Source organism: Carassius carassius, chromosome 9 (assembly GCF_963082965.1).
Source record: "Carassius carassius chromosome 9, fCarCar2.1, whole genome shotgun sequence".
Taxonomy (NCBI): domain Eukaryota; kingdom Metazoa; phylum Chordata; class Actinopteri; order Cypriniformes; family Cyprinidae; genus Carassius; species Carassius carassius.
In genome coordinates this window covers 10,727,553-10,739,384 of record NC_081763.1, presented here as the reverse complement: position 1 = coordinate 10,739,384, position 11,832 = coordinate 10,727,553, and the positions used below count along the sequence as shown (strand labels likewise).

The window sequence follows — 11,832 nt, the reverse complement described above, 5'->3', positions numbered from 1 at the left end:
TACGCAGTCTTTCACAGATTGGAGAGCCTCTGCCCAGCTTTACTTCTGAGAGACTCTGCTTCTCTAAGACAAAGCTTTTATAGCTAATCATGTTACAGACCTGATATCAATTAACTTAATCACTAGATGTTCTCCCAGCTGAATTTTTTCAAAACTGCTTGCTTTTTTAGCCATTTGTTGCCCCCGTGCCAACTTTTTTGAGACCTGTAGCAGGCATTAAATTTTAAATGAGCTAATTAAGTGGATAAAAGTGTAAAATTTCTCAGTTGTGTTAAAAGTTTCTCTATTGTGAATAAAATATTGGCTCATGTGATTTGAAATTCCTTTAGTTTTCATTTTATTAAAATTTAAAAAACGTCCCAACTTTTCCGGAATTCGGGTTGTATAAAAAAACATATCTGTGTGATTTTGTGACCATTGCTCACCTCTAGCTCACTCTGTAACTTGTACAGACCATGTCCCCGCCATCTCCACGACTTCACCCAAACCTGTTTTTTTTTTTTTTTTACCGTGAATTTACTGTGAAAATCATCCCAAACACTATCATTGCAATTTATTCCTGCATATTGTCCACCATGCTTATTCTGAAGTCTCGCAAGATTTTGCAAGGTTTCCTGTGTTCACACTTCACAGTCGAGACTCTGTTGAAAATCTGTTCGTGTGTGGTGTGCTGTCTTTGTCACATCATGGCACACCACACACACTATAGGAGCAGAATGGTTAAATCTAGGATTTTTCATTCTCATGTTTGTGGTCGATCACATTTTGAAAATCTTATAAGATGTAAAAAATCTTTTGGTTTGTACCCAGCATAAGTAGTAAAACAACACAAACGGGGTAAAAATGCGTTTTAAGTTTAGAAAGATTTTTAGTCTCCTCCTCCCTTACAAATGACCTGCTTCTTGCATCAGATCAAGGCTGCATCTCATTGCTAGTTTTACTTGATCTTAGTGCTGCGTTCGACACCATAGATCATGACATACTCATAGATCGATTACAAAACTATACAGGTATTCAAGGGCAGGCTCTAAGATGGTTTAGATCCTACCTGTCCGATCGCTACCATTTTGTTTATTTAAATGGTGAGGCATCTCATTTATCACCAGTAAAATATGGAGTGCCACAAGGATCCATCCTAGGTCCCCTTCTATTTTCAATATACATGTTGCCCCTTGGTAATATTATAAGAAAATACAGAATTAGCTTCCACTGTTATGCTGATGACACTCAGCTATATATCTCAACTAGACCAGATTCAACTTCTAAATTATCTAAGCTAACAGAGTGTGTTAGAAATGTAAAAGATTGGATGACCAATAATTTTCTCCTATTAATTTCAGATAAGACAGAGATATTAATTATTGGACCAAAAAACAGTACACATCTTGTAGGTTACAATTTGCAACTAGACGGATGTACTGTTACTTCCTCTACAGTCAACAATATTGGTTTTATATTAGACAGCAACTTGTCTTTTGAAAATCATATTTCTCATGTTACAAAAACTGTGCTCTTCTATCTTAGAAACATTGCCAACCTACGAAACATGTTATCTGATTCTGTTTCTGATGCAGATAAGCTAGTTCATGCATTTATGACCTCTAGACTGGACTATTGTAATGCACTTCTAGGTGATTGTCCTGCATCTTCAATAAACAAGCTACAGGTAGTCCAAAATGCCGCAGCTAGAGTCCTTACCAGGTCAAGAAAATATGATCATATTACCCCAATTCTACAGTCTCTGCACTGGCTACATATTAAGTTCCGTATCAGTTACAAATTATTATTACTTGCCTTTAAGGCCCTAAATGGTTTAGCTCCTGCATACCAAACTATCCTCCAGCAACAATGAAAAAGTAGCCCAATTCCACTGGAAAACCGCGGACTTGGACTTGGCAACACTGCTGGGAAGTCATGGCCTAATGGTTAGATATTCGCAATTCTGACTCGTAATCCAAAGGTTGTGAGTTTGAGTCTCGTGCCGGTAGGGATTGTAGTTGGGGGAGTGAATGTACAGCGCTCTCTCCACCCTCAACACCACGAATTTTGAGCAAGGCACCAAACCCCCAACTGCTCCCCGGGTGCCGCAGCATAAATGGCTGCCCACTGCTCAGGGTGTGTGTTCACGGTGTGTGTGTGTGTGTGCACTTTGGATGGGTTAAATGCAGAGCATGAATTCCAAGTATGGGTCACCATACTTGACTATATGTCACATCACTTTCACTTTACTGTGACCGATAGTAATGTCTACAACGGACACAGAGCGCTGTCAGCTTGAAGTTGTCTTATGTCTCTTTCTGCACTAATAGTAGTACGGCTTTCCTCTGTGTATACATATCCTTACAAGTAAAATTTTTGCTGGATTATCTGTGTCCCCTTCAAAAATTGCTCTTGAGAAATTTTGTTTATTGTCCCTCCCAAATGTTAGACAAAATTTATGCCCCTGTCACCTGCTGTCTGCTGGTATGCAAATTAGCTGTCTTTATGCAGTGAAACGCCCTCTTTCCGAACTCTACCCTCCCATCTTTTCACAGTTGACCACGTCCCTTTTTGGAACCCTCTTCATATCGGAGGTGTGAAAAAACACTGCTGCAGCAAGGGGGTGGGGGGTTGGTTTATGACACTTTAAAGTGTGAGAATTAACTTCCGCTAGTCTAAGGCCGCTATGACCACTGCACATATTAGGCACTTTTGGACAGTCAATTCAAAGTAGGCAGGGTTTACTGTTCACAGAAGCAGAGAGTGAAGCGTCAGAGCGAGGTAAGATGAAGCTGCAAATCATTTAATATTAGTCAACTTTTAACGATACGTTTACAATAGAAATGTTAAATCACCGACAGCTGTATCCAGTGATGCAAACTACTCATTTTTTTTCTCAAATATGGCCATTTTGAGAGAGAGAGAGAGAGAGGTCATTACACAGGTCATTACATGAACTTTTTTAAAAACTTTTTTGTTACATTTATGGTAGGCTACAACAAATAATTGTGAGTTGCTAAGCACGTGTGACAGATATGGCACTTAAAAAAGAGCCTGTATCTATCTAAAACACATTTGGCCAGCAAGCAGTATAAAACACTGTTGTTTTAAAGCCAAATAACATTGAATTATTATTTTTTTTTTTGACTGACGTCTGTACGTAAGCACTATTATCTCTGATGAAATCGCCAATGTTTTCTCTGCATTATTTCGAACTTACTGTTTGAATGCATTTGCTTACTGGATCCTCAAACTTTTCAGGAGTTTACCAGTTGATCTGATCGCAAAAAACAACCTGCTTTTTTTATTTTCATAATATATTGTTGACGTGTGAAGCAGATACATTAAAGTGCCCCTATTATGCCTTTTTGACTATTACCTTTCATGCAATGTAGCTGTATGTAAACATAAACAATCTGCAAAGTTGTGAAGCCAACAATAAATAAAGTTATTGATATTGTTCTGACACGCGCTGTACTTGGTATACCAACCCAGAGCCAATCACTCACAGCTCTGGACCAATCACAAAGGACTGTGCCATCTGACCAATCACAGCAGTGAGGGCTCACGGAAAGGAGGGGTTTAAAGAGACTGATTCTTTGAACTACTTCACATGAGTCGTATATGAATCATTTAGAAATTAAGTCAAATTAGATCTATTTTCTGAGAAAACTAACATGTTTTTTGACCTAGCATGCATGTAAACATGTTTAAGAAGACACAAAAAACAATATTAGCAACCTTAAAAATGGCATAGGGGCACTTTAAGACTACTACTTCTATTTTATGTACATACATGTTTAGTTGGCAAATGCCCCAGTTTTATGTACGTTTTTGCCAGTGGACGCTCTCACATAGGCAATATGCGATCTGGACATTTGTCATTAAAATAACTCAAAAGAAACCAACTCAAATTAACTTTTAAAACGAGAAGAAAGTCTTGTCTGAAAGCTGCAGTCGATTTTTTTATTCATTAAATGGAGTGGAGAATATTGTGTTTTTCAATTTCCGTTGGTGGGGCACTGGCACTGAGGTCCGCACTTATTCCTCTGAGCCATCCACGCAGTCATCATTAACAGAAAAACCTCTAACCTCTAATCCTAACCATGGCATATTGTTTCCCCGTTATCTGACCGTATTTCAGATGGGCCTCTCCTGGCAATGATTTGCTGTAATGATTTGACAAAGGAATCAGTATCTAGGGTGTGTGTGACTTCGAGATGAATAGCTCTCGTAGTGAGCTAGCTCTTTACTTGCGACACTGTAGGCAAGACTGGAGATTTTGGGTAATGACACCACGTCCCTTTAGAATCCGGAATCGGGGAAAATAGCCTACATTGAAGAGAATTAGGCTACTGAACATTAATAAAATATGAAAGCAGACAGTCAAAACGTTAATCAAGAAATTAACCGATTCCCTTGAAACAACGATAATCCAATTGATTAATTGATTAATCCAATTGACCAATTGATAAATGGAAAAAGTGGCCAATTTAAGTGATAGGAAAAAGCAACGTAATTAGCAGGTATTTTACACTCGATCATGCACACACCATGACACTCAAAACTTTGTCATTCATTGAAACATACTGAATTATAATCTGACAATCTAAAACAATGTAATAAATAACAACAACAACAATATGCTTAACGTTGCCTTCTGTGTCGCTCTTTTACACACAACTTAAGAAAGCCTCCTGTTGAGTTCATACTGTAGAACATAATACAGAACTTGAACAGTCAAAACTAAAAGTCTAGCAGTTTTCAAGGATTTAACAATCTGGACCGTTTTAAAGATAAAAGGACATGTCCCCCCCCCCCTTTTTTAGGACATGCCTCCCTCAAGTTTGTCTAATTTCACTCGCGAAATGCCCAATAACCAACCCCCCATTGCCGTATTCACATCAAATTACTTATTAACATTTACATAAAAGCAAAAGTCCCTTTTTGATTAACATTATTTACATAAGAAATGCACAGATCTGTTATACTGATGTAGGCTACATTTGTTATTTACTTTACTGTTTACGTTTACTTATGACGCATTCCAGGTAGCCCATGTTTTTCCCACCTTCTACCCTTGAAAGTGCACTGAAACAGCAGTCAGATCGGTGACTTCCCACCTGTGAACTCATACTAGATCGATGTACTCCCAGTTCTGTGCTCTGACGTCACATAACCGGGGAAACAACAATGGCACAATGGCTTCTGCAGATGTGTTTATGCAAGTGGTACATGGTGAGAAATAGACTTTAGAACAATATAATGTTGCAATCAAATTAATAATCTAGCTACCCCAAATCCTTGCGCTCAGGCAGTTTGGCGTTATTTGACTGGAATGCTACAAAGTCGTGAGTCGTGGTTTGAAATTGTGACTTACGGGCTCAAAATCCTGCCTGGAAATCCTGTGCTTTCAAGGATACTTGTCAAGACAACCACTGGCATTCACCTGCTGTCTGAGAAGGCTTTCTGTTTGTGCACTTCAGATGTATGCGTGGTGCGCATAGTGCGCGAGTTTATGACAGCAAGTGAGTACCACATTGAGATGTCTTGGGCTTAAAATTACTTTAATGTTTAAACTGACAAAAACATTTCTTGAGGAAGCAGCACTGGCCTGATTATTAAGATAGATTTGGGGGGGCTAAGGTGACAGATAGGGGGGTGAAACCAACCTAAAAATGGTTTAGAACCGCCCCTGGTATAGCTTGCAGTTATACTGAAACATAAATATATAACCAGTTTACCTGATTCAATGTGATGGCTGAGCATGTTTCTGAGATGAACATGCCAATGCGTGGTTGGATTTCTGACACAGTCAACCGTAAATCTTCATACACTGTCAATAAGCGTGACTGTTACTCGATACTCTGCTCTAACTGTTGACTAACAGTGGGAGTCAGTTTGCCCCCTAGCAGATGGCTAAAGATTTGCTAACTCATATTCATAAATCCTCATGGGAACGTTTCTGAATTAACTCATGCTCGTGCCCCCCTTGACAGGTGCTGGGCCCCACAGGTTGAAAACCCCTGCTCTGGAGAGTCCAAAATGAATGATAGGATCTTATGACATGCAGAAGTGGTTGTGGGTTTGACATCTCAGTGCTGGTGTCTACTCCGTTGGTGTCTAGTCTTAGTCAAAACCCTTTGCATTTGTGTGCTGAATTTAAATGATTTTATAATAACTATCATGAAAACAGTTTTACAGGATTTAAAACATCTGTCCGTTAGTGGTAGGAACATTTCCACAAGAGTAATGGAACGAATAATGTCACTCTATTCTGCTGGCCTGAGAAAATAATACATGGGAAATGGACAGTAATATTAATTCCCAGTGAAGCAGTAAACCGAAGTCTCAATATCTGCATACCAATCTGAAGTAAAACTGGCAGATGTACAGCTTGTAGAACACTGAAAGGGAATTTGGTTTTAAAAGAAAGAAAAGTAAGAATCTTTATCAAAGAATAAGATACATGCTGATTTTCAACACCATTGTAAGAAACCACTCGCCAGCCCAAAAAGCAGAATCCAGCGGCCTGGTCGAAGGAATTGCCCTCGGCCAGTAGTGAACCCACGGACACAAAACTCATCAGTTCTGAACTTACTCAGATGATGCAGAGTGGTTATAATACCTTGAGCTACACCCTACATGCTCATCACAAAAACTGCATTTCTCTAACCATGAGAGCTACATCGTGTTAAGCCAGTGACAGTCAGAAATCAGAAGATCCCTAATGGTGTCCCCATGATACATCCATTGGTGCGCTTCAGTATGATCTGTCCTGAATGCACATTTGTGGAAATACCACTACCACATTAATCTACTTGAAAAAAGGTTTCAGAAGAGATCAGAATAATGAGTCAAATGTAACAATTTATTAACTGTCAGGTAAATATGCATTATGGCAGTTACATAGTCAATTCAAAGATATCAAATCAATAGAAGACATCAAATTCTCAAAGATAAATCTAAGAGTAAAGGTTGCATACCTGATTTCAGGGAAATGCATAGTATAGAGTGTGTGGGCTTCCTTCATACTACGGGCTTTCTGGCTACAGAATCGCCAAGTGTTTTGTCACTTCCCTTATATACTCAGACCAGACAACAAAGAAATCTTCAAATCAGTTGTACAAACATAAAATACCTTTTAGTTGTTAGGTTCATGATCAAGGGTCGCACCTGGGTGGAGACAGATAAAGATTCTAACAGACGCCTAAAGGGGAGCACACCCCCTCCTCAGCAGAACACAATTCTACAAAAGTTTCAATCTTTCTTATAAGACAAGTGAGTACTGAAAATGAAAAAGAGGCCAATTTACCAATCGCACAAAGACCTTAAAATGACACTAAACATGAAAAGTTTACGATCATGAATCCTGAAGATATAGTTGCATAGCAACTTCTTGGCATTTCTCTCTCTGTCAACCTTTAGTGACCTGGACCATGTGCCCAGGGGGGAAGGATGGGTGAAGGGACCGAAGAGCAAATGGTCTTTCTTCCAGATCTTCCTATCTAATCAAATCATCGCGAGAGTTCCTGAGTGTTTGGCTTCACGAGGAGATCAAAGCCCATTGTTTTGTGCCATGGCCTTTGCATTGCGAGAGTTTTGGATTTATGAGGAGTTAATTTCATAAGTGAATAATTTCACTCCTTGCAGTTATAAACAGGACAGGTGTGTGGAGAAAAACGAGACACTCCCTCAAACTCTGTTTATCTAGACTTGAGTTCTGATTAATTTAGGTTCCTAATATACAATTGCTTCATAAATAAATGTATACAATATATAATAAATAAAAAATCTAAAAAGTGTTATTTGAAGTATTAATTATTATTAATGAACCAAATAATTTTTATATGTCTTAAGCTCTGTGTCTTGACACTTTTCTATGCCTTATTGCATCTCAAACTGGCTCACTTAAGATTGTTGAATATCCTGTGAAGACTTTATAGGGTACTGTTCGGTCACTGACATGTTTGTTAGGTTACAGCCAAATTCATACTTGTTAATTACTGTGCGTTTATATGTAAAGAGACACTTGGTCTTTCTACAGGTGATCTGATTGGTCCATCATGTGGGCGTGGGCATTACTTCCTGTCACAATGGCAATGTTTGGGATTATTGGGATGTGGGCTGTGTGAGTATTACTTCACGTTTCTCTTACTCTTTTTCATATATTATTTGGTTTTTATTTAGTTAACTCTTTCTGCATTTGTTTGTGTGCAGGTTTGCCATAGCAGTGTCCAATAACACTGTTAATATAAATGAAGAATTCCCTTTCATCAGGTATTTATGCATTACATAATTCTGTCCTATCCATAATCATGAACCAAAACTGAATCAAATTGAATCTCATTTTTATACAGAATGAATTGTTCTCAATTAAAAAAAATAAAAAGAACACCCCTAGATGCCTCCCAACAGAGCACATCATAATTGGACACTATCTAAAATTCCCTGATTAAAAAATGTAAAGTAACAGCTTGCTGATATCAGTGGATCTATGCTTCCTCAAGAAGTGTTTACTGATGATTTTAACAAAAGCACCTGTGTGTTTGTAAGACATTCCAGAGCCAGAAATGCATAAATGGATGTGAATTTGAAAATATGACATTGAAAGTCCATGAATATTGTTTCCTCCAGCACATGTGGCTCATACAACCCCCAGAGCTGCCTGTTTTCTCAGATCTGCAACATATGCAGTGTGTTGGGTGAGTCCTCTTATCTTAAGTCTGAAATCAGGGGGAAGTCGTGGCCTAATGACTGACTCGTAATCCAAAGGTTGTGAGTTTGAGTCTCATGCCGGCAGGGATTTTAGTTGGGGTGACTGAATGTACTGTACAGCGCTCTCTCCACCCTCAACACCACGACTGAGGTGCCCTTGAGCAAGGCACCAAACCCCCAACTGCTCCCCGGGTGTAAAAAAATGGCTGCCCACTACTCTGGGTGTGTGTGTGTGTTCACTGCTGTATGTGTTAAATACAGAGCACAAATTCCATGGGTCACCATACTTGGCTGTATGTCATGTCACTTTCACTTAATATCTTAATTCGGTCCCCTGTACTGTACCTCTTTCTCTTTCCGTAGCTATGTGGATTGTCACAATTAGATTTCAGCAGGTCCGTGATTTGGGTTCTGGGTCCCATTTAAACACAGCCAGTTTGGTGTTTGGCTTCATCTCTAGCATTGGGATTTCTATTATAGGAAACTTCCAGGTACAGTATATAGACTACAAACAAATGGAAGTGACTTGTTAACTTGCAAATTGTGATGTGCTTATTTGTGGTTGCTTTTGCATTATTAGCAATCCATAGTGATGGGGGCTCATCTGCTCGGAGTGCTCTTAACCTTCTTCATGGGATTGGCTTATTTCTGGGTCCAGGTGTGGCTTTCGTACTACAGACCGCTCTCACATGACCGCAAGTGGGTGGTGTCAGTGCGCGTCATCCTCTGTTGCCAGTGTACTTTTTTGGTCATCTGCAGTATCCTTCAGCTCCAACAGATGATCAAATTTCATAAAAACGGATACGAGTTATGACGTTAATGCATTTTCACTTCCTATTATTATGTGGTAATTTTGTTGTCCTTAACCTTCTGTCTTCTCAGTTTTTGTTCTCTATACCACAGGTTTTCGCTCTGAAGCTGCCATATGTGAGTGGATTCTGGTCATGTGTTTTTTTGCACTCTTTGCAATTTTTGCAGCAGAGTTCAGACACATTGACTGCCACAAGCTCACTGTACAGTACAAGGAAAGGAAAAGTGCCAGTGATGATTATTGTGTGTGGACGATACAGGAGATTCACTGAGGAGCAGCTGGCAAGTTGTGGCTGTGTGGTACTCGGACAGATACATACAAGTTGAACAAACATTTAGTGTGGACAAAATGACCTATAACCTGCACAACTCCGCTAAATGCACAAAAACACACATAAGATAAACCACTGCTAAAATCCACATTTTACCATATAAATTATATGTTGCTGAAATGCTAGCCTGAATTCAAGAGCATGGTGTTAACATGACGTTTTCACAATGTTAAATTGTAGTTTATAATTAAAAAAAATGTATAAAATATTGTATAATGTTTTATCAGTTTAGTTTTCCAGTAGAATATTTTCATGAACAAACAACTATACCTCAGCCTGGATCTCTTTGGTCTGATTTGTAGTGTTAAAAACTTTGTTTGCATAGTGTAATTAAATATGTTAAGTTATAAATATTTAATTTTATCTGACTATTATAAAAAAACTGTTGATTATTAATAAATTTGACTTAACAATTGCCAAGTAACAGTCTACAAAGTGAACGTTAAAGTAAATAAATACGATGGTATAATGGTCTTTAACATTCAGTAATTCAAATGTAGTAGGCCTTCAGTTTTGCTAGATGTTTGCATCACCTGCCCTAACGGAACTTGCTGCTAAGAATTGTGAATCATTTTGACAGATTGAAGCCATTTCTGATTCATTTTAGTGTATTGCTATGTGATTGAGGTGGTTGTTCCAGAGAAACAAGTGTGCAGCCATCTTTAGAAATGGGTCTATAGCAGGGGAGTCCACACTAATACATTTACGTTTGAAGATGCATCTTTTTCTCTCCGTTTTGGCCTTCCGTCCACACTGAAACTGTGTTTTTAGTCAAGGAAAACTGAGCTTTTTGAAAAGGGATGCTTTTGAAAGCGATGACACAATTTTAGTCATGTGGCGCATATTATACCAATAGATATCCATGTTTATACTGGTATTGTGCATGTTATGTGCTATGCACTTTCTGACTATTGCTATAGATGTACACTCTTCATATCACAGTCCTGCAAAGGTGGAAGCACATTTACTCATGAGACAAAACATGAGAGCACTTGCATTTTAGATCAGACATACAATTCTGAGTGTGTGCGACCTGGACATGTCAGTGAATGGTGGGTTCTTTTCATTAAAAAAAAATCAAAGTGTATCATCTGCAGTGAGCTTTTTTGAAGCAAATTTAACATTTTCTGATGTTTCAGTGTGGATGTGACAAAGTTTCCAAAACAAAAAATGCTAGTGTGGACAGAGAGCGTTTTAAAACGAAAACTCTATTTTCAAATGCATCCGGATAAATGTAGACGTAGCCTCAATTCCTGGAGAGCCAAAGCCCTGCAGAGTTTAGATTCAACCCTAATTAAACACACCTGGATTTACTTCTTGTGGAGTTAACGAAAATTATCATGTGCATTCTAAAGTTTGGAGTGAATTTCATAACAAATGTCAGGAGTCCAGGACGCTTTTAAAACCAACGGTTCATTCATAAATTTGTAAAACCTTACCTTATGCTGTGGAAATACAAACCGGAAGACAAAAGACAATCAGCACAATGTTAAAAAGGGGTAGGTCTACATATAGGTCGACTGTACACACATGACTCACGTTCATCTGGTGTAGATAGTCTGAGTTTGTCTGAGTGAGTATGCAGGCCAGGCTATATCATTTACAAATGGAATAACTCTCCTCAGCTGAACGTCTGAGGTTTGTTTGTAGCAAGAGATTGCATATATTCAAATGCTTATGTGATATATTGAATATTGAATACAAGTTATGTTTATGTGGTACATTTTTTTTGACTCCATTTGATAAAATTGTTATTTTTCTAATATTGCTAAAAAGTGTTTAAATTCTTATTTGTGCTTAAAAGGTGTTATTCGCATATTGATTTATTTTCGCTTGGCGTACCTGCGTCATGACGTCATCGCACGCCCCTGATGTGTGCATTCTGAATATCTTAAACCTGTTTCTAGAAAAGCATGTGATTTGAATGTCACCGTGTCAGTTGACACATGCCTTTTTTAGACTAGAGCAGGTGAACTGTATAGAGAGTTTGTGA

At 38.5% G+C, this 11,832-nt stretch overlaps 1 protein-coding gene across 1 annotated transcript; it reads left to right on the top strand.

Moving 5' to 3' along the window:
• Nucleotides 1–2,667: 2,667 nt before the first annotated feature.
• Nucleotides 2,668–10,912, top strand: LOC132148540 (modulator of macroautophagy TMEM150B-like). Its single transcript, XM_059557231.1, has 7 exons — nt 2,668–2,760; nt 8,027–8,110; nt 8,200–8,259; nt 8,617–8,684; nt 9,061–9,188; nt 9,278–9,455; nt 9,580–10,912. Exons 2-7 carry the CDS (start codon nt 8,046–8,048, stop codon nt 9,777–9,779), a joined length of 699 nt encoding a protein of 232 aa, XP_059413214.1. The 5' UTR covers nt 2,668–2,760; nt 8,027–8,045; the 3' UTR covers nt 9,780–10,912.
• The last annotated feature ends 920 nt before the right edge of the window (nt 10,913–11,832 follow it).